Here is a 20,827-nt window from a genome sequence, read left to right as displayed (position 1 = left end):
TTCGTTGGTTTTGGTTGTGGTTTAATAAGAATAAAAAAGAGATATTACCTTAAGTGTGGTTCCCTTGCGAATACTGTCGAGCAGTGCGGAACGCGCATCGCCGCCAGTGTCGTCTCCGCTGCCGCCGGTGGCAGCACCCGGGATCGCCGGTGCCGGTGGTTTCACCGATGGCATCATCATCGGTGGCGGTGGCGGCGGTACTGGCCCGGCCATTGGGGGTGGCGGTGGTGGTGGTGGCGCAGGTGCACTAGAAGACGGTGGCGCAACGGATGGGATCTGATGGGTTGGGGGCGGTTGCATCGGGGGTGGCCGCGCTGCTGGCGGAACGGCTCCACTCGGCACGACCTTCGGCGGTGTGGTCGGCGGTAGCGGTGGAAGCGTACGGTGCGGCGGCGGGGGCGGCGGGTTTCTCGTTTGCCCGTTCTGGTGCGACGGTACGGTCGGCGGATGCTGTGATGGAGGGTGATGGTCATGTGATTGTGGCTGACAAGAAAACGTTTCGGGCTGTGGCGCCTCGCTAGTATGGGTACGAACCGGTACGGGCGGTGGCGCCGGAGGTTTCTGCTTGCGGCCGCTGCTTTGCTCCGACTTGACCGTATCGAGCACGTTGTTCGTTTGGATGAAGTCGTATATGAACGCACACGTATCGCGATCTTTCAACTGTGAGCGGTTTTACCCAACGACGTCCCGCAGAGAGCGATATAAATCCAGGAGGTTAGAAATAAAAAAGGGAAGAATAAGACACAGATACATTTACAGAGTTTCTATGGGCTGTAGGAAAACAAAAAAAACACGCCACAAAACATAAGCTTACATGCTGGTCCCGTACGCCCGCTTTCTCGAGGAACGGTTTCAACGATTCCTGTGCGCCAATCAAATCAAACCCACTGTGAGGATCCCAACCGACGTGCGTCACGTGCTTAAAGTTCGACGGTGAACCAATGTCGGACTTCTGCAGCTTGCCCATACCCTTCACCTTACGCGGCTTCTGGTGCTGCATCGCATTGCCAAGGTTCGGTGCGACCGGCTGCTGTCCCGGGTACTGCTGCATTGGCGGTCCTGCTGCTGGGCCCGAAAATGGACTCGCAACTAAAGCGATGTAAGGATTATTAGCCTGTGCGCCTGTTTGCTTTCACACCGTTTTACAACAAACACTTACAGGGCTGCTTGTTCCGATAGGTAACAGACGCATCCGAGTCGGGAATGTTCGAACCAGTCGCACCGACCGGGATGTTTTGCAATGGTGGAGGCCTTGCCGGTGGGGGATCCTTACGCGTGTTGTTGCGTTTGATACGTTCTGTGGGGTGTGGAAGGTAAAAATCGGTGTTAATTGAACATATTTTCTTTTTTCATTTCACATTAAATTTTAATGTGAAGTGTTCTGGCAACCACTTCTCAAAACTTGTATGTTAATCCAGGGCATTAGATTGTCTGAACCTGATTAATAATTACTTTGGCAACCACTTCTCGTCACTTTTTTGCCGCTCTAAGACATTGCGTCCTTATTCTTCAATTATTTTGCTTCATTTTTATGATATCCATGTGTACCTTTACTGGCCAATCGGCTTATTTCTTATATGGGCGGCGAGGGTGATTTGGTACTTGCGACTGTACCGCACGTCTGTTTAGAGTATCGCTCTGCCCACCACTAGTAAATTTAATATGAAAAATTTCAAGTTCAAGTTCAAAATTTCACATTTTTGGCCATAACTTCTACCCCAATCATTAAACAACGGTCATCTAGGGCATTTTGGAAACGTCTAAACGTAATTAATCGAATAAGTAATCGCGTTTTTCATGATTTTTTACACAGGGATGGGACATACAGGTCCCGGGAGAAGCGATTTCAAAAATAATTAGACGAACAAAATGTGTGTCTAACTTTAACTAAAACTGCCTCACTCCGAACACTTTTTATTCACGAAAAGCGAACTCGAACGACAGTAAATAGCAAAATTCACCCGATTATAATATTTAAAAAAAAATTGTAAGAAATTGTTGGAAACATCACAAACGGTTACTTTTACTTCGGTTGTTACTGCGGAGCTGTCGACGCTTATAATTTAAACACAACCAACACTTCATTCTATCACTAGCCCGCGGCACACTTTGTACAGCGTACAAAATGGGAAATATTTTTTTCAACAGAAGCGCTTCCAAACCCCGGACCCAATACCAAAATCGATCATCGCAGTTTAGCTCACCTCATATAGCATTAATCGCAATAATGATTTTGCCAGCCCAACACACGCGTATGCTTGTCTCTGGGGAATCGAAAGCTTACGAGTAGAAGACCTTAAAGGCAAGGCATGGTCATAATGTCTTTTTCGACACGCTATTCTATCGATTGTAGTAATTTTTATATTTATAATGTAGTAAAGCAGAAACCATTGTCCGCTTAACATCGTCTGCGTTGTCGAAACAAGCAGGCCGAGGAAGAAAAAAAAACGTGTTATAAAAATCGCCCAACTTATCACCATGTTTTTCATACGTGTCTCGTGCCGTGTATACCTATCAAGCCGTATTTGTTCGTACATTTACCTTTCCGAGCTCGGAGAATGGGGAAACTAGCGTACGATCTTGCAAGAATGTCAAACGTAAAGCATTTGCAGATAGTTTTTCAAAAGCGTCTGGCTGGCTGAACCGCATTGGTACATAAACATTGTAAAGGTAATGTTTTTAGTTGCGTTAATCGTTTTGTTTTTGTTTCGCCTGTTTTTTTTCCATGACGGTTAACAATTATCATGCATCTACTAAAATGTTGCACCTTACTCTTACACATACAGATAAACTTACCATCTCGGCGCCGGTTGCGATTGTGAATGGTGGTAAGCGTAGTGTTCATGATGGCAGCCGCTTCATCTTCGGTGGCGAAGTTAAATGCAACAATACCATCCTATGTCGATCGAGCAAAGATCGAAACAAAGCAATTAAAAAAGGGAACTCGGAAAAAAACAAACGTGCAGCGAAATTTTGTTACCTGTCCTTCGAACGTAATCAGGTACGGTTTCGGCAGCGTTACTTCGATTTTCTCGTACAGCTCCTGCTCCCATACCATCTGGTTCGCCTTCAAACAGTACAGCCGAAAGTAGTACGATTTGCGGATGTTGTCCTTGATGAAGCAAAGTGCACCGGTGCATCGTTTCACCCAGGATGCGTGTGCCGGTGATTGGGTCGTGTACAGCTGCACCACGGCCGTGCTAAGCGTCTAAGGAAGGAGAAATTGCAAATATAAATGTAAATAATAGCGGAAATTGGGGCAAGTGTATCGATCGGGATGTAAATTCCAATCCAAACTTGAGATCTCGTGTGTGTGGACTGCAATGTTTACGTTTTTATAGCTCAACTCTCAATAAAATCAGCGAAAAGTGTGCGACACTTTTGCTCCAAATAGTGAAAAAAAATCCTCCAAATCCTTTTATCAAAAAGTTATTCTATTTTTAAATTTGGATTTTTAGTGAAAAAATAATTATTTTTAAAGCTGGCTTCCATCTTTTTGTCCCAACTTTGTCATGTAATTCACAGTTTTTAGATTATTTATTTCTTTGTGTTTTGAGAGCTTACTTAAAGCTGGTTGAAATATTATAAAATTACTGAAGAAGATTACAATTTTGTTCATCAACAGAAAATATACGATAAAAGAGAGAAAAATTGACTACAATTCATGAAATTTGGTATACTATATCTAGTCACAGGTAGCAACAACTCTGCGTCCTCACTTGGTGGCCTAACTAAATTTTTACTTAAAAATTACTTGGTGACTCAGTGGCTCCTATGGCACACTTGCCCCAACTTCCGCTACATTTGATTACATCGTCTGCACCGCTGGTCAAACATTGACATTTGTATTTTAAGTATTAGTATTAGTATTTAGTGTTTTTTTATAATACCATTAGTATTTTTCGATTTTAAAATTACAACAGAAACAGCGTCATGTGTTGTTTGAAAAATCGCCCCCATCGTAAAAGGTGGTATTAGCAAACTGGAGCCTTCCGATAAGATTTCGCCCCAAATTAGATAACATTTCACGATTGCAACACGATGGAGGAAAGTGAGCAAATAGGTGATGTGTTTGAGAAAAAAAAAAATGCTGTACTCCGCCATGGATAAAAATGAATAATTAATTGCAATTAATTTGAAAAGGAAACGCCTCCACATCGATTTCGCTTTCCAGCTGGACAGATGAATCATACCTTTCCCTTATCATTCCCTTAATATTAGTCATTAGGTTACATTGTGAAGCGTTTTAAATCAATCAAATTAAATACCTGACATCGACGCCCAAGCAACCGAAACAGCTGATCATTTTCCTCGTTCGTTAGCAGTGAGCTGGGTCGGTTCGCTTTGCTGGCCGTGGAGTTGCGATCGCCACCATTTTCTCCACCCGATGGTTGTTTCATCCTTTTTCGTTCGAGGTAACGGCTTTCGATCAATTTTGTTTTAAATTCTACTACGCCGACACTATTCGTTTCTTTGCACTACATGCACTCGGATCGGTTCCGGATAAGAACTGGAGCTGTAAAATGGAAAGATAGATATAGTATTAGATATAAAATATCACAACCTGGTAAGCCACATATTTTTCAGTTCAACTCGTATCTCCATAACAGCGAAAACATGGGTGCTGTGCTGTGTTGTTACACCGCGGAGAGGACCGAAAGCTGCTGGTACGCCCGTGCAAAGTTACTGCCGATAAGATAACCAACACACACTGCATAACGATGCTTCAACCGTTTCGCTGTACGGTCGCGCATACCCATATTTGGATGCAGCAATGAAAGGCCAGCTGCAGCTCGCTCGGTTTGCATATGCGTGGTAAAATGGGAAAAATCATAACAATTAACAAGCCAAACGCTCTCACTGCACCCCAGCATTATGAAACAATATACGCGGAAATTGCCACTTGTTTCACTGGGTCGCTCACCCTAGCATCATCACGCATCCATCCCCGTACAGGTGGCCACAATTTAACCCACTGCTTGCTACCTTTCGCCTGCTAACATTAGATGCCAACAAACAAACAAACAAACAAAACATTCAATAACACATTCAGGAAAAAAAAAGGTTTTATTTAATATAGGCGTCAACGAACTACTGCAACTGACTGCCGTACATACCTGACACCAAACCGAATGAGTCAATCCCGCAACATCTTGCCTACGCTAGTCCGAGGGTCGAATGTTTTCCTCCTTGTTGCTGCTGTTCGTGTCTTCCCACCCGTCCGCGGACATTGTTGTGAGTCAGTGGTTACACTAAATGACAGCTTCTAACGTCATGGCCGCTGTACGCACTGGCGACTGGAAACAAACAGGCCGTCATTATTTTAACCGAGGATTTTTATTGCTTTAGTGCTGCTAAATATTAAACAAAATTTTTAAATTCACCCGTTTTGTGAAACGGTTTTTGTTCCAAAAACTCTAATTTTGCTAGAGCTGTCAACTGTTGAATGCGAGTCAACCACCTACTATAGACACAGCGCATCCGTCAAACTGTCTTCCTGAATATGGCGCTCTAGCAAAACAACTTGGCCTATCGAATATTTATAATCAAAAACCCTGCGGACTGCTTCCGTATCTTATTCTTTAACAAATAATAACGAGCAAAAGTGTTAATATTTTCCCCCTCTTTCTAAGGACACCATTTACAGTTCGGCAAACGCTTGTAAACACCGTGGCAAAAGCCTTTCACAAATGACAGCGTAGAAAAAGAAGCAGAAAATAGCTGTGTATAGAAGCAAACAACAAAAAAGGGCGACGCAGAAAAGGTGAAACTTTCTTTCGCGATCGGTGGATAAAGGAAACATACAGGAGTAGCTTTTGTTTTTTGGTTGGCCCGTGTATATTATTGTGATCGTTGGTGGTGTTGCTTGTGCGCGTCACCGTACGTGTGAAAACGTCCGGCTCCGAAGATTTTGTTTTTTTTAAAAGGCCCGACTCGGTTCTCCAGCTTGCCCGTTCCCGATCGAACCTCGAGTTGCAAAATGAGCTGCAACGACAAGAGCGACGGCATCTCGAAGGAGGAATGGCAAAGCCGTCTCGAAACGTTTCCGTTCAAGCAGGACGACATTAACAAGCTGATTATGAACTACCTGGTTACGGGTAAGTGCATGTGGCCCCAAAGGAAACTACATTACAATTAAAGGCTGTTGTCGAAATTTGTTGTTGCTTTGATTCATTCCTATAACACTCAAAATCTCCATGCTATGTATCAGTAACGACGTGTGGCGGATGTTATTGTTATGATGGTTTGTTTTGATGATAGAGCACCTCGCTGGAGATTACGACGCAAGTGCGCGCAGTAACCGAAACACCCAACCTTTTTTTTCTAATCACAACTTTTGCCTGTTTTTATCCCCAGAGGGGTTTAAGGAGGCGGCAGAAAAGTTCCAGGCCGAATCGGGTGTCGTACCATCCGTCGATCTGAACTCGCTCGACAACAGGATACTGATCCGGGAAGCGGTCCAGAATGGTTTCATACAGGAAGCCACCCATCTGGTCAACCAGCTACATCCGGAACTGCTCGATAACGATCGCTATCTCTACTTCCATCTGCAGCAGCTTCACCTGATCGAGCTGATCCGGTAAGTGTGTGGAAGAAGAAGCAAAAAAAATCGTATATAGATATGTATATTCATTCAAAACTATAACAAAAAATGATATGAAAAGATAAATTATTAACAGTAGAAATAGCAATTCATTTAAACACCAGGTGACCAAAAATACACACTGATTGTATTGTGTATAACAGGAAATGAATGGGCTGATCGTCTGGCTAAACAAGGAAGTACAAGTGAAATCACAACGAATCAATGTATTAAATACATTACATTAGAAAATTGGTATCATAAACAATGCGAATCGAAAGCAAAGAAGCATTTAAATTGATCAAAACATGCTTAAATCGAAAATCGTGGAAAGCAGACATCACGTTAACGGCTAAAGAAATAAGAATCGCGAATAAAGTACTTACAGGACATGATCTTTCTCCATTTTGGCTGGCTAGAATGAGAATTAAAGCCAAAGAAGGCAAGAAAATATAAATATAACACTCATTCGAATGAACGAAATCGAAATGTAGACCCAAGAAAAGGAAAAAGACATACAGAAGAAAGGCCATGTTCCTCTAAACTGCTAGGATAACCAGTATCTTGCGCTTGGTATCTAATCTCTCGACCGTTCTTTTTTTTTCCAGTGCCGGAAAGATCGAGGAAGCGCTTACCTTCGCCCAAACGCAAATCTCCGAAGCGGGCGAAAGCAACCCGGAAGTGCTGAACGAGCTCGAGCGTACGCTCGCACTGCTCGCGTTCGAAAAACCGCAGCACAGCCCGTTCGCCGATCTGCTCGATCATACCCACCGTCAGAAGGTGGCCAGCGAGCTGAATGCGGCCATCCTGAAGACGGAACAGCAGGAACAGTCCAGCCCGCGCATGATCAACATCCTCAAGCTGATACTGTGGGCGCAAACTGAGCTGGACAAAAAGAACGTAAAGTACCCGAAGATGATGGGGTTGGCGTCTGGCACTATCGAGCCAAAATAATGTCCCCCCATCCCAACGGTGTGTATGATTGTATGCGAGAGTTTTGTATGTATGTGGTAGATTTGTGTGGCTGATTTTGAAGCATGTGAATATGGAGAGAAAAGTAAGTGCAAGCAAGAGGGAGTTGTCTAGCTCGTAGGAAGCTTTAAATCACGCAAATCAGCCCTGGGCTGATACTAGTTTTGGGTAAAGCGAACCGTAAAAAAAAGGGATATGGCGAAGGAGTAGGATTTCTAGATTTTAAGGACAGTTACGCGTGGAGAACCTTCCTTCCACAGTGGAGAGCCGATCACGTATGCGGGGGTCCCCTAAACCCGCAATCTCCACGCGCAGGACTGATTAATCTGGTGTGCAAGGAAGGCCAGAGACCGATTCATGAATGACCGACTCAAAATTGTAATCAAATTTGTTCATGACATACTTTAAAAAAGCAGAAAGATTTATTGTACACTCAGTTCAGTTCATTATAAAATTAGTGTTGGTCGAGAAAAGGACTTCCGTTTTATTTTCATGAAAAATGTAGTTGTTCCGTTAGCTTATGTTACAAAACTAGTAAGCACGAATGTGTGGAATTTATCGATGTGTTTTCTTCCTTATTAGAATGTCATAGCATTGTGATGGAGAAATATATGTTTGCTTAAATAATACTCGTTTTGGGCTTTTACTGCTTGCAGAGTGCGAGAGGAAAATGAAAGAAAAGAAAGTCGCTTAACCTTCTTTTCAATGATCAAAAATATACTTTCTCATTAAATAAATGTGAAAAATCCAACACGTAGAAGTAAAAAATGGAGTTATAAACTTGAAACTTCTGCAATACCTACAAAAAAAAAGTTTTTCTATTCAGCTTCATTATATTGAATGTTATTGAAAAATAAAAATGGAAAACGCACACCTGGGTAGGTGGTCTGTTACGTACGTAACGGTCGGTTTGAAGCAGATCAAAATTATTGTAACTTATCGCATTGAATCGTTGTCGTTGGTCAAAATAAACATAAAGATACGGTCAAAGATACGAAATAGGCCCGTCAATGAAGCCCATGCAGAGATTTTTGGTAGGAAGTCTATTCTGGCTAGCGGTTGAACTTAGGAACAAGCAGGCCAAACCTTCGCGTGACCTGGCCTGGTTCCGTCGCTAACAAGGTCATTGAAATAAAGGTTGAAGTGAAAATTTGATTCGAATTACTTAGAAAAAAAGAGAAATTGTTTCTCCTACATAATGAAACGTTTCGATTAGAAAATAAAGTTTTGGATATGTGTCAATTTTAAGACAATCTTCGTCTTCATTGATAGTACAGCCTAACAAGGTTCCTTGATCCATAACCGTGACTAAATATTTGGTCCTATCGGTTCGAATAAGATCATTCAACAAAGCACTCTTCTTCATGTCCGGCCATCGCATAACATAAGACTTTTATTGATACTATTTGAATAGTATTCATACTTATTGAACACCGGTCCAGTCGTGTAAAGACCGGCGCCACTACCGCATACCTTTTATGCCGATTTTAAGTCCTCCTTTGCTCGGTTATCGTGGGATATTTTCTGCCAATCTCCTTCAGTCGAACTTCGTCATAAGTGGCGCCACGAACCTCTCACACGATTCGAGCCCGACATCGAATCCCAACCGGGATCTATCGGGCCTCCGCTATGAAATTTCGAAACCACAAAATGATAAATAACTTAACAGAATTGTTAAGACAATCTTACTCCCCATTTCTTTCTTGAAAACTACCCAAAGTGGAATTTCATTCGTTGCAATATTCAAAGACCCATATGATGTAGAGAGAGAGTATGTGATATCTGTGTTTCTTCTGTAGTGCGCATCAACCATCGATTGCAGATAATTTGTGTTTCGATTTTTATTCACCTTCATATGTTCGCATTTACAATACATTGGTACACAAGGCAAAACGTACTACACCCTAGCATCCTTGGTAAGAAAGTAGCTCTACACAGTTTAACCGGGAGTATTAGTTTTGCCTGGGTAAACAATGTGTTGTTTTTTGTTTGCACAAGAAAAGCGCGATTGGGGTGGGGGAGAGTGGTGCGGCGAATGTGAAATTCTTATGCTGCGGCCTTGCGCGGCTTCGCCACCTGTCCCTCGCGGAATCCGTTGCGGAAACGGCGACGTACCACCTTCAGGTAGCGCATGCGGCCGGTACCGGTAGTCCTCCTTCGCTTCGCTTTCTCCGACCAGTTATCTAAAAAAAAGGAAAGAAGAAAAAACAATTATATGAAAAGAAATGCAAATAATAATGAAGAATAAAAGAACAAATATAAAAGGAATGATTTGTTGTTATCCCTATTACTTAATGCAATCAGCGATTGAAGGACGCTATACAGTGCATTCTGTTTAAGGATAGTTTTTATTCTCCGACCATCAATGCAACCGTATTTGACACACAAATGCGTTGTCAATACACCCGTGGTGGTCGTGGGTTTTTTTCTTTATCGAGGAGAAGAGAGCTGTGTTTTTTATCGTTTATATTTCAACAACTTGTAGGAGAACTCACACAAGTACTGAAAGAAAAACATCACTTGGCTTTGGATGAGATTTGATACCAGTAAATTTGTGACAGCAACCGGGACAGCTGCCATTCAACCACAGAGTTGTCTCTCGTACCATCCCGTATGAACTGATACTGGTTGTTGCCTAGCAAAACGATATTCTTGGCTTCGAATTGGAATTTAGAGCTTAGAAATGTCCCGTGAGGCTCACAGCCTTTCGAACTTCAGCTGAAAATTTAAGAGCGCTGACCTCTGCAGCATACTTCCGATATAAACATATATATATGAATAACTATCCGAGCGAATGTTTTTCAATAATCGAAAATGACAGCACCGGGGAGAAGATTCCCGACCCGTTACGCCAGTACACAAGAACCAATTAGGCACAGAGTTATTCGTGCATTAGGTCAAGAAAACCAAAAATGCCACACAAAACTACAGTTCTTCCGTCACGAGGAGCCAAAATCAATGTGACCATCTCCCGACTACTCCTCAATGAAGCTACAAAAAATTGATTTACTTGTTCAATGAAATATGAATGTGAATAAAGGTTTACTTACATGATCGGATCTTGGCTGCTGGATAGCCACAACGAGAGCATGTATGCTTCTGGATGTGGTACGACGAGCGACCACAGCGGCGGCACAACGTGTGGGTTTTGTTGTGCCGCTTACCAAAGCTGGACGTACCCTTAGTCTGAAAGATGAAACAGAAAAGTTGATCGTTGAGAGTGATGTTGTGTGTCTTCCGGAACAATGAAGTTTCGGATGAATCCGGCCAATGAAGGGGACGAGCGCAAGTTTCCGTGGCAACATGCCGGAACGTGATGGATAATTAGCAAGAGCAAGGGGAAGGAGAGACCAGCCGAAAACCAGTGTGTTCCGTTGTCACGTTACAAAAACAAGATACAAGCACATTCTTGCCATCGTTTACAATCACTGCCGGTCGAGTGTCACCGGTGTGTCGACTCGTGGCTTTCGCGTATTGACGAACTTCCCACAGACACACTTCTTCACACCGCATCCGAGAAAGGGGGAACAACTTTCCAACACGCACACACAACAGCTGAACAGAAATCGGTGCTAAATATATTAACCATCACATTCCGGCAGGAAAACAACCCTACCATTCGGTCGATCGATTACGGTAGCGTGTTTTCGGCCACTTTTTGGTACAGATTCACTGGAAAGCCCAAAATACTAACCATCTTATGCCTCTATACAACACTTTGCAACCTGCCTTGTGAGGCACGCAGTACCAAAAGAAAGGTTACGGCCGGAACTTGCGATGACTCGAGTGACGGCTCAACGTAGCGAACGATGTCAAATCTTTCAAGTAAATCAAGTGTGAGTGTTTTATTTTCATGCAAGAAACAGTTGCTGCCAACCTCGAGTTACATGTACACAGTGGTAAAGGTTACGAAATTATTTTTGAAATGTTTTTGTTTTTGCGATAATAAAAATTAAATTTTTTTATGCTTTTTCACTTTTCACAATCTTAGTTATTCATTTCCTCATAAAAAAAATTTAATTCAACAATACGGTGCCATCATACTTACAAAAATAAGTAAACATTTATATTTAAAGGACTAAATATAAATCAGAATTTTGAAGCTGTGTCCAGATACAATCCCAAATAGCCTCACCACAGCCACAAAGTCTGATATGAGTCTGTAAAATTCAGATTGTTCCACAATCCCGACTTCGTGGTCTTAAAGAAAAATCAGTTCTGAACCGTACTATTTTGTATCATGTCAATAAAGGAAAAATGAGAAATATTACCAAATTCATTAAAAAATGTTCCTGAAATGGGGTTGCATATTTAACAAAAAAATTTGTTTTGGGAAACTTTTCATCAGAGTTGTTAATTTTTTTTCCATATTTCGTTCAGCTGCCTTTTTTATTTAACGAAGTGCTGCTTGTCATTTGACACTCATAGGTCTTAGTAGGGTCTGATATTGAAATTTGGCTATCTGGAAATGCAAAACATACAGCTCCCGGGCCACGAGAAAATGATTTCAAAGCGAGAAAGATTCACACGCTCATGAGAACCTGAAATTTTTATTCTAAAATCTTTAATCTTAACTTTTGAACGCTGAATCCAATAGCGTTGCTATATTCTGATGAAAGTTATGTTACCTTTTATGATATTATTTGGTTTCAAAATAGTTTCCGCAATTTCAAGTCGTTTTCGTCGCAAATATTTTTCTTTTGGCCTTTTGAAACAATTAAAATCTCCTATCGTGCGTCCGTGTAACGATGTAACAGCAGCTACCAACCTAGCGGCACGAAACCGGATGTAGCGTGGCTATCATCGTTGGTGCTGCTCACCTGTAACTCTCTTTCCAGCACAGTGCTTCAATTGGTGAACACGCCTCGGAGCGCGATAGGGTAAGTTTGCTATTCGTAGTTGGATTTTGAATTCGACCGTATCCCCCAAGCGTTTGTTCGGAAGAGCATGATCATGATGGCGATCAATCGACAATCAGGAAGAAGTTCAACCATCTTCTATCAAACTTGTGCTGGCGTTGAAAGTGTTTGCAGAATGTAGCACCAGATCCACAGGTTTCCACCGTAGGACTGGGATCCGGTTGTCGGGAACACGGAACGTTCTGGCAGTGGTTTCTTGTTCTGTGTTGTATGTTTCCATGTGCGAAATTCTTCTCAGCAAACAATTGTTCCTTTAAAATGCCGTAGAATAAGATCAACGAGACGCATTTCTGATGTCATTCTATTCTTGCACTATCTTTCAGCTCAAGATGGGGCGCCGTCCAGCAAGATGGTACGTATGTTGTGAATTTACACCATTTAAGCTTATCAACGTAAGGGAACGAACCTGGCCGCGAGTGTCATTAAGAGCATAAAGCCGATTCCTTATTGTTCCCTTCCGAGCGGACCTAAAACAGGTATAGAATGTTTCTTATCGTGAACATCTGTACCATCCTGTTCCGGAAGGAGAATAAAATCAAGTAATAAGGGTGAGACTCATCCTTGTTTAATATTCTGTGGGATGGCGTCTCAATTTTACTTGAAACATTTTTTTAACCACATTGCTGCGCAAGGTATTATGAGATACTTTGACGCATTATCATATGTTTTTGCTCTCGTCTCGAGCTTTTCTTATGTCTAGTTTTTGGTTAATGTGTATTCAAACAAGTTATATTTACAGTTTTAAAGAGTTCCTCTGAGTGCTTGTATAATTTTTTATCAAAAATATATGAGAACGTATGAAAAAGCCTCGGAACTAGAAAAAAACAAATATGGGCACGTGTAAAAATCCATAGGAATGGAAAAAAACCCTGTAACCTTCTAGTGTGTATACGTTGGATGTTCGCACCTTAACGAGCATATAAACCAATCTGTTTCTAGAAGGTAGAATAGAAAGCAAGAAAAAGGGTGAGATTCATTTGTTTTATCCATGGAATGGCGTCTCAATTTTACTTGTAACATTGCTCTATTTGACTACCTCGATGTAAAAAAATTATGTATCCTTCTGTAAAAAAAAAATAAAAATATCGTCAATACATACTTTTCCAGTGTGTTGATCCATTGTTAGTATCAGAAGGAAGAATAGAAAGCAAGAAAAAGGGTGAGATTTCAATCAGCACATCTCAGCTGCGGAGTCTCAATTTTACTTGCAACAGACAGAATTGTGCGAATCCTCCGTTCCCTTACGATTGAGAAAAAAATTCTACTTCCAAAATAAAACCCACAAATCACATCCTAACTTTGCCTTTCTTCATCTTCCCAGCTACCGTTACTGCAAGAACAAACCGTACCCGAAGTCACGCTTCTGCCGTGGTGTGCCGGACCCGAAGATCCGTATCTTCGATCTCGGTCGCAAGAAGGCATCGGTGGAAGACTTTCCACTCTGCGTTCATCTCGTGTCGGACGAGTATGAACAGCTCAGCTCGGAAGCGCTCGAGGCAGGCCGTATCTGCTGCAACAAGTATCTGGTGAAGTACTGCGGCAAGGATCAGTTCCACATCCGCATGCGCCTGCACCCGTTCCACGTGATTCGCATCAACAAGATGTTGTCCTGTGCCGGAGCTGATCGGTAAGATGGTTTTTTGTTTTCGGACTTTTGCTTCTATTTTCCATCTCCCTTCCTCCATGATGATATCGCTTTTTATCAGAGCATTGGGTTATGAAACTCTTGTATGATTACCCTTTAATCACGTTGACAATTACTGATTTTTCTTTTATTTCTCCCATCTTAAAAAAAAACAATAACATTCGCTCGTAGTAAATAGATGCTAATTCTAGTTCTTTATCACTCTCCATCCAATCTTACACAGGCTCCAAACAGGAATGCGTGGTGCGTTCGGTAAACCGCAGGGAACGGTTGCGCGTGTCCGCATCGGTCAGCCGATCATGTCGGTGCGGTCGAGCGACCGGTACAAGGCGCAGGTTATTGAAGCGTTGCGTCGTGCCAAGTTCAAGTTCCCGGGTCGTCAGAAGATTTTCGTCTCGAAGAAGTGGGGATTCACCAAGTACGATCGTGATGTGTACCAGAAGCATAACGAGGAGGGCCGCCTAGTGCAGGACGGGTGTGGTGTGCAGTTCCGCAACGATCACGGTCCACTGGTGAAATGGGAGCAGCACGAGCGCGATCGATTGGCCGCCTAAACAATTCTTGATGAAGCAAAAACAATTGTACAGCAAATTTTTTTTCTGAGCGATATTTCTAAACGGAAAGAATGTGGTACCGCCGGGCGCGGCATACATACAGGCGCGACGGGCATGTTGATTTTCACTTTTTTTTGTAAGTTATTACGATGAGATGCGAAATACATATGCCTATGAGCGGAGATATGTGTGTTCTGTTTTTGTTAATTTTTAATTGCTTTTTGATATGAGGATATGGATAAGTTTTTGGGACTTTTCCAGGAAGGAAGCTCGATCACACTGTACGGGACAGTCGTTTCGGCTTTAGGATACCGTTAGAATATCTGCTCTTTCACACCGTAGGCAGGCACACGTCTTAGGAGGACCTTCTTCTTCTTGGCTTAACGATCTTGTAGGTCACGACGACCATCTAATGGTTAATGAGACTTCCTGATACCACGTATTTTGATAGTCAGTCCTTACTACGGGGAAACGATCAGGATGGGATTTCAACCCCAGGCCCGGTTTGGAGGACCTACCGCCTCTTAATTTACAGATCCAACCAGTCAGGTGTCCCCTATCGTGACGAAAATAAAAACGCAGTCTTGTACTCAATATTCGATTAATTTATGAAATCCATCCTTCCAAAGGATTGAAATGCCTTCGATATTACACTCAATTTCAAATAAATAATACAACTTATTTAACGAAAAACAATCCGTTCCAATACAAACATCTGCAGTGTGTAATTTATTTCTGTTTAATGCGAGCATTTTGACATGTTCCATTCAATTATATACAACACAAAAAATAGTTACAAAATAGTTTTACAATTCACAAAGTACGGTCCCCTCAGTAAATATTTTATTATAATTTTTATCAAGCGCAACGAAAAAAATTTAATATTTGAAATGTCAAACTCGCCTGCCTGTCACTTCGCGCTTGACAGATCTCGATGACGTATTGCGTGTTTACACACGGAAACAAATCGCTCTTCAGAAATCGCAACAAAGCAAACCACCCCGCGAGAAGTGAGAAAGATTTTCATAATCATTCATCAAAACAGAAGATAGGTGAACAGCTGGAACGCATTGTGTCAATTGCTCAACACGATGGGTAAAATATTTCTCGAGCATATTAATGGCCAAAAGCTGTACAACTGTGCTGCTTGCGAAACCAATCTAACCAATAAACGGGAGCTGATCAGTACCAGATTCACTGGTGCGACAGGTGTGTATGTGTGTGCGAACAAAGGGCAAAAGGGTGGGTGTCTCACTTTATGATCAATCCCCGTTTCCCTTTAATCCAGGCCGGGCTTATCTGTTTAAGCGTGTCGTCAACATAACGTACTCCCAAGTGCAGGATCGCATCATGCTAACCGGACGCCATATGGTGCGGGATGTAATGTGCAAACACTGCAAGGCGAAGCTGGGCTGGATGTACGAGTTTGCCACGGAAGAGACGCAGAAGTAAGTACCGGCCCCGTTCATGTACATGGCGCTTACATTTGATATGTTTTCTAATTTGTGCTTTTGAACACAGGTACAAAGAGGGACGTGTCATCCTCGAGCACGCGCTAATTACCGAATCGGAAGGATTCCCCGATGCTTAACGGTTAACGGATGCCTTTTAGAATAGACGGTGTGTGCCTGGTTGCCGAAGTTGTCGTGTCGAATGAATCGATCTTCAAAATTTCCTCTTTCCAATCTGTAACTTTTTTTTGCATTTTTAAATACAACTTCGGCTATCGGCGAGGGTTTGCGACAAAGCTTTGCGCCATGTTGTAAACGATCTTTAAATTCTTCGTCTTAGCTGCAAGGCCTCTTCTAGGGAGAGACGGTCCTCACACTTCGGGGGAAACACCGAATCCGGATTGGATTTGAATCCTAGGCCAATTCGAGTGAAGATCGCCACTACCACCGGAGCCGACCCTCCCTATCGTTAATTAATCATCGTTATTACGTACTCTTTTCTTGGTGTATTATCTGATATTGTTTTCCTCTATCTCACATTATGGTATAAAAATTTTTTGATTTTGTTTAGTAGGTTTAAGTTTACGCTCGCTTTTAGTTAAATCTCTTTTTCGATATTGAATAGAACTGACTGACTTTTAGGTGTAGAACTTGTACGAGCTACGAATAATTGATCCTATAATATAATAAGGCTGGCTGACCAGACGAAGTTGATGAAAAAACGAAAAATGAAGTATTTTTAAGAAAGACAAGAATTCATATTACATTTTACTTTATTTTTCAAAATATAGCAAAGCAATCGCACGACCAAAAAATGTTTACTTTGATGTTGGATGTACGTTGAGCTCGTATTCAGCTGCTAATACATGTTGATCCCATCTTGTTTAACTTTGAGACATGTGCATTGCAAAATTCAGAATAAAGAAAAAAAAATGTCAGGTAATCGAAATACGGGACATAAAGGGAATTTTGATTAAAAAAACGACGTCTGTCCCGCCAAATTCGGTGCGTCTGGTCAGCCGAATAAAACGAAATAAAGCTTAAGCTGTTGCATTTTCATTTCGCTTATGAAACTATGCCGAAACCCTTTGCTTTTTTTTAACCCTTTTAATCGGTGTCAGGTGTACAAACCTTCCTGTATTTTGCTTACTTTTTCGGTACATCCGGCTGCCCCTAATAATGTATGAAAAGTACTGCAAAACGAGTTAAACACTACCAGGTTAGTTTTTAACCTAACTTACCCGCCAGCGCCAGGATCTTCTTCACTGGCGGTGGGGAATCATTTATTTAACAGTAAAAAGCTAAATGCATCACCCCTGGGCCAGCGGCGCCTGCTAATCAATTGGTGATGGTAAACACTTCATTTGCCGCTCAGCTTCTGGGCCGCTGCAATAGCATTCTCGTTGGCTAGCATCTGGAACTCCTGAAACCGTTGCGATATGCGTTGGTTCATCTTGAGAAACTTTTCCATGCAGTTGAGGGCACACTTGTCCTGCAGAGATACCGGAAAGGGTTGTAAATGGTAAAACGTACACAGTGGAAAGGTGTAGTTCTGTGCAATCATCCAGATGCAGGACACTCACCTCCTTATCGCTGACCGTTCGTCCGGTAAACTCATTCACGCAATCGATGAAGCACAGCTCGGACAGTTTGTTGTAGGAGAGCAGAAAGTCTGAAAACTTTTTGATGGAGTACATACACACAAAAAAAACCAATTAGATGTGGTCAGATTCCAACTTGGTTCATCAATTACGTACCGACTTGATCTGGTCCTTGTTTAGCTGATCGATGGTAATTTGTGTCGCCATGCCGTGTACGGAATGGGTTTTTGCCCCTTTTTCAGCGGTAATGTAATCGTATGTAATAGCTTACAGGTCCTACGCAACCTTCACGGGAAACGGCACGCGTGCGGTGGAGAGTTGTCAATGCAAAACATGCACAAAAACATCCCTCCGTTTGACAGCGCTCTCATCTCACAGCTGTCAAAATAATGTAGCAGCAGGGAAAATATTTATGAGCGGAAAATGGATTCTATTTGGGAAATGGGAAATTCTGGAAGAAGAATCATTCACCGGGGCACCGGCCATGCGTTCTCTTGGAGGAGTAATGTCGCACTTGGCCTACCGGTGATTTTTTAATTGATTAAAACAGACGGACTGATTAGCTCTCTCGGTATTGGTGGCGACATGAAGATTACAATATTTTACAGAAACAATTTATACAATTTACTTCTGACACTAATATTCCTGGATCAAAGGACCAACCGAGTTGAGGAGGCGACACATGCAGGCCAAAGGAGTCCGGGGCTCCGTGCACTAAGCGCATTGCCCGAGACCGGAGTGACCTGGCTGGCACATGTAGGTCCAACGAGAAGAGCGTTGGACCTATACGTGCCATACGTGCCAACAATCGACGGAACCGTTGAGGAGTCCAACAATGAAGGCAAGACTGTCGCGTCGAATTCGTTCTTCAAGCTGCGGCAACCCGACCAGCAAACATATACTTCAGGCTACGATCCCAGATTGAATGGACTGGAGCCGAGCCAAGGATCTGGTCGAGGTTAAACAATAAATTAATTAAATTAGGAACCAAACAACGCAAACACTGGTATTTTTTTTTTTACTGATTTACTGATTTTATAATACTTTGTTTAAAATTAAATACTAGCGCCCTAATCTGTTCCCCGTCTGCGAGCTAGTTAAACGTACCCTCCAGCATATACGGGTCTCATGTATGTGTGTTGTTTCGCGCGGAAGTTGCGCGATTTGTTTTTAACCTTTACAGCCATCCATATGCACACTTCTGTCAACAACGATGACGACGAGGAGTGAGTACTGCAAACAAGGAAACAAACCTGATGTATATAGATGTCCCTATAGCCACATTCCGCAATTTACAGACCTCAGGAACCTCGGGTTTTGGATTCTTCGCTAGCAAATAAGTGATACTAAAGATAGAAGAGCATACATGCCACGAAACTGAAACTGTACTGCAAGGCTAGATTGTAAGTTAGCTTACTCTCTTACACTTTATTGATTTCCGTCGATGCGTGTATAAAAGATTTATGAGAACCCATTCTCCTAGCGGCATACATCATGCAATCGGATTTTCCTTGCCTTCTCTGGTTCTTTGAAACGCGCATATACTCCTTTTGCTTTCTATTTCTTCTCTTTTTTGCAGGAGGAGGATATGAGATTGCAATGTTGGTGGTTGAACCTTAACACTCTATACACGTTCGTTCTGATTTACGGGCGGGGGTCTTCAAAATAGGAAGTCGCGGCACCAGTTCGCCTCGCTTCAAGTTACGAAACACCATCAGTTTTTGTGTACTTCAGTCGTATAAGTGGGAGGGGTATATTACATTTAACGGGCTTAACGTTTACTCTAATCTGTTACCTGCTCCAACTGCAACCAGTTTAAAGGCTTACACAGTAATTAAATTTAGCATACCTTTTTTCGGTCCTTTTTACATATTTGTTCTCACATGAACACGTACTACATTCAAGGTAATATACATGCAGCAGTCCGCTTACTAGGTTCATTGTACTCGACTGCTAATATTCTCATCCGGTACTGTATCTGCATCTTCTTCCCATCTTAGCTTAACCTTAAACAAGGACTTAAACAGCGCTCTACATATTTACAATTGGTGTGTGATGAAATCAATTCTATACGTACAAATCATCTGCTTTGCCTGCCCTTCTGCTGCATCGACCCTGCTCTCAAGCTTTCTGATTTTTTATCTACAGAACCGTCAATACTATAAGACCACCATGTCCGATCTCAAACCCAAAAAGAAAAACCTGGCTGTTTTATTAGCACAGTAAAGAGGGGTTCAGGTAACGTTTACAAAAAAAATATGTAGATTCGTTGAAAGAAAATTTACTTCGCAATCTCATTTTTACGTGATCTGGAATGGTGGTCTTATTTTATTGGTCGTGAGGCATACAGAAGGGACACACGGCGGACGCCCTGCGAGAGGTTCAAATTCTATCCGGACCGTTTCCCCTTGCAGTGAGGACTGGACTATCCAACTACTTAGTATCAATAAGTCTAGTAAGCCGATTCGTTGGCCGGCGTGACCTAGGCAGGTCGTGTAGCCAAGCCAAGTAGTAGAGGACAGAACGCGTCCGCACTTTGTTCGCTCATACGCTCTCCTTGTGGTTGGTGGCAATGGATTTCGTAGATTTCTGACACATTTGGATTAGAAAATGGTCATTGACTGGTGGTGGAGATGCTTTAGGCGCGCCCGACCGAATGGCTACATTAAGCCTTGGATTTTTGAAGCCTTGAAGCCTTGGACTGGTATTGATCTCTTAACATGCATCATGTTAAGAGACTGGAGCTCGAGTGCAACATAAATGTCGAGGCTTTCAACAATCCCAGGCTGCTTGTAGGCCATTGTGTGCCAGCCGTGCTTTTCATAACTAAAGACACTTTCTGTAGTAGTAGTGGAAGGTGTATGCACTGTGTCAGATAACAAGCGTCCTCATGTTTTAAAAATGCGCTGTTCGAGATAGCTTAAATAAACAAAAAATTTAGCATTTTGAGCAAGAAAATTCGTACATATTCGCTACATGAAAAACATTCATATGGTCTTCCGAAGTTAAAAAATAAAATGGAAAAAACGTAAATGATACAGGCACTAAAACTATATTAAAGCATGTAGTAATTTATATAAACTATAACTATACCTATGTATT

At 42.2% G+C, this 20,827-nt stretch overlaps 7 protein-coding genes across 14 annotated transcripts in view; 4 read left to right on the top strand and 3 right to left on the bottom strand.

Moving 5' to 3' along the window:
- The window catches only part of LOC126556672 (actin nucleation-promoting factor WASL), a 159,723-nt gene extending 155,323 nt beyond the window's left edge, over positions 1 to 4,400 (bottom strand). Inside the window, exons 1-7 of one of the 2 annotated variants that reach the window (XM_050212097.1) lie at positions 4,269 to 4,400; positions 2,981 to 3,208; positions 2,797 to 2,896; positions 1,160 to 1,297; positions 815 to 1,089; positions 535 to 660; positions 49 to 450 (exon numbers count right to left, since the gene is read on the bottom strand). In XM_050212097.1, the coding sequence (XP_050068054.1) occupies positions 49 to 450; positions 535 to 660; positions 815 to 1,089; positions 1,160 to 1,297; positions 2,797 to 2,896; positions 2,981 to 3,208; positions 4,269 to 4,400 (1,401 nt within the window). Of the gene's footprint in view, positions 1 to 48; positions 661 to 814; positions 1,090 to 1,159; positions 1,298 to 2,796; positions 2,897 to 2,980; positions 3,209 to 4,268 lie in introns of both variants that reach the window. The other variant, XM_050212088.1, reaches the window with a different exon arrangement.
- The window catches only part of LOC126561545 (probable 60S ribosomal protein L37-A), a 450,882-nt gene extending 439,505 nt beyond the window's left edge, over positions 1 to 11,377 (bottom strand). For 5 of the 6 annotated variants that reach the window (XM_050217805.1, XM_050217779.1, XM_050217771.1 and 2 more), the window contains exons 1-3: positions 11,250 to 11,377; positions 10,606 to 10,741; positions 9,612 to 9,738 (exon numbers count right to left, since the gene is read on the bottom strand). In XM_050217805.1, the coding sequence (XP_050073762.1) occupies positions 9,612 to 9,738; positions 10,606 to 10,741; positions 11,250 to 11,252 (266 nt within the window). In that variant the 5' untranslated portion in view covers positions 11,253 to 11,377. Of the gene's footprint in view, positions 1 to 9,601; positions 9,739 to 10,605; positions 10,742 to 11,249 lie in introns of those variants that run through there. The other variant, XM_050217762.1, reaches the window with a different exon arrangement.
- LOC126560468 (60S ribosomal protein L10-like) overlaps positions 1 to 14,674 on the top strand; it is a 277,878-nt gene extending 263,204 nt beyond the window's left edge. The window contains exons 1-4 of one of the 2 annotated variants that reach the window (XM_050216429.1): positions 12,334 to 12,435; positions 12,798 to 12,826; positions 13,796 to 14,101; positions 14,343 to 14,674. In XM_050216429.1, coding sequence (XP_050072386.1) covers positions 12,804 to 12,826; positions 13,796 to 14,101; positions 14,343 to 14,673 — 660 coding nt within the window. In that variant the 5' untranslated portion in view covers positions 12,334 to 12,435; positions 12,798 to 12,803 and the 3' untranslated portion in view covers position 14,674. Of the gene's footprint in view, positions 1 to 12,333; positions 12,436 to 12,796; positions 12,827 to 13,795; positions 14,102 to 14,342 lie in introns of those variants that run through there. The other variant, XM_050216438.1, reaches the window with a different exon arrangement.
- Positions 1 to 20,827, top strand: part of LOC126560710 (ras-related protein Rab-10-like) — a 254,816-nt gene that overhangs the window by 107,164 nt on the left and 126,825 nt on the right. The gene's annotated exons all lie outside the window — the stretch shown is intronic.
- LOC126560196 (glucose-induced degradation protein 8 homolog) lies at positions 5,979 to 7,540 on the top strand. Its single transcript, XM_050216297.1, has 3 exons — positions 5,979 to 6,098; positions 6,358 to 6,580; positions 7,192 to 7,540. The coding sequence occupies exons 1-3, from the start codon at positions 5,981 to 5,983 to the stop codon at positions 7,535 to 7,537; spliced, it is 687 nt and encodes a 228-aa protein (XP_050072254.1). The 5' UTR covers positions 5,979 to 5,980; the 3' UTR covers positions 7,538 to 7,540.
- LOC126561439 (protein yippee) lies at positions 15,761 to 16,270 on the top strand. Its single transcript, XM_050217588.1, has 3 exons — positions 15,761 to 15,882; positions 15,962 to 16,121; positions 16,195 to 16,270. The coding sequence occupies exons 1-3, from the start codon at positions 15,765 to 15,767 to the stop codon at positions 16,262 to 16,264; spliced, it is 348 nt and encodes a 115-aa protein (XP_050073545.1). The 5' UTR covers positions 15,761 to 15,764; the 3' UTR covers positions 16,265 to 16,270.
- On the bottom strand, positions 17,474 to 17,954 carry LOC126561528 (mitochondrial import inner membrane translocase subunit Tim9). The gene is made up of 3 exons (XM_050217738.1): positions 17,882 to 17,954; positions 17,708 to 17,803; positions 17,474 to 17,616 (listed from the first exon to the last, which is right to left on the bottom strand). Exons 1-3 carry the CDS (start codon positions 17,930 to 17,932, stop codon positions 17,485 to 17,487), a joined length of 279 nt encoding a protein of 92 aa, XP_050073695.1. The 5' UTR covers positions 17,933 to 17,954; the 3' UTR covers positions 17,474 to 17,484.

The sequence above is a fragment of the Anopheles maculipalpis genome, chromosome X (assembly GCF_943734695.1).
Source record: "Anopheles maculipalpis chromosome X, idAnoMacuDA_375_x, whole genome shotgun sequence".
Taxonomy (NCBI): domain Eukaryota; kingdom Metazoa; phylum Arthropoda; class Insecta; order Diptera; family Culicidae; genus Anopheles; species Anopheles maculipalpis.
This window is presented reverse-complemented; position numbering and strand designations above follow the sequence as displayed.

What these genes read in the sequence shown, in the direction of transcription:
- LOC126560196 (XM_050216297.1), top strand. Translation starts at nt 5,981, where the DNA reads ATGAGCTGCAACGACAAGAGCGACGGCATCTCGAAGGAGGAATGGCAA. An exon ending in TATGAACTACCTGGTTACGG is followed by an intron (nt 6,099 to 6,357) that starts GTAAGTGCATGT and finishes TTTTATCCCCAG; the next exon opens with AGGGGTTTAAGGAGGCGGCA. An exon ending in CACCTGATCGAGCTGATCCG is followed by an intron (nt 6,581 to 7,191) that starts GTAAGTGTGTGG and finishes TTTTTTTTCCAG; the next exon opens with TGCCGGAAAGATCGAGGAAG.
- LOC126561528 (XM_050217738.1), bottom strand. Translation starts at nt 17,932, where the DNA reads ATGGCGACACAAATTACCATCGATCAGCTAAACAAGGACCAGATCAAG. An exon ending in ACAAGGACCAGATCAAGTCG is followed by an intron (nt 17,804 to 17,881) that starts GTACGTAATTGA and finishes TCCATCAAAAAG; the next exon opens with TTTTCAGACTTTCTGCTCTC. An exon ending in GAACGGTCAGCGATAAGGAG is followed by an intron (nt 17,617 to 17,707) that starts GTGAGTGTCCTG and finishes GTATCTCTGCAG; the next exon opens with GACAAGTGTGCCCTCAACTG.
- LOC126561439 (XM_050217588.1), top strand. Translation starts at nt 15,765, where the DNA reads ATGGGTAAAATATTTCTCGAGCATATTAATGGCCAAAAGCTGTACAAC. An exon ending in CAGATTCACTGGTGCGACAG is followed by an intron (nt 15,883 to 15,961) that starts GTGTGTATGTGT and finishes CCTTTAATCCAG; the next exon opens with GCCGGGCTTATCTGTTTAAG. An exon ending in GCCACGGAAGAGACGCAGAA is followed by an intron (nt 16,122 to 16,194) that starts GTAAGTACCGGC and finishes TTTTGAACACAG; the next exon opens with GTACAAAGAGGGACGTGTCA.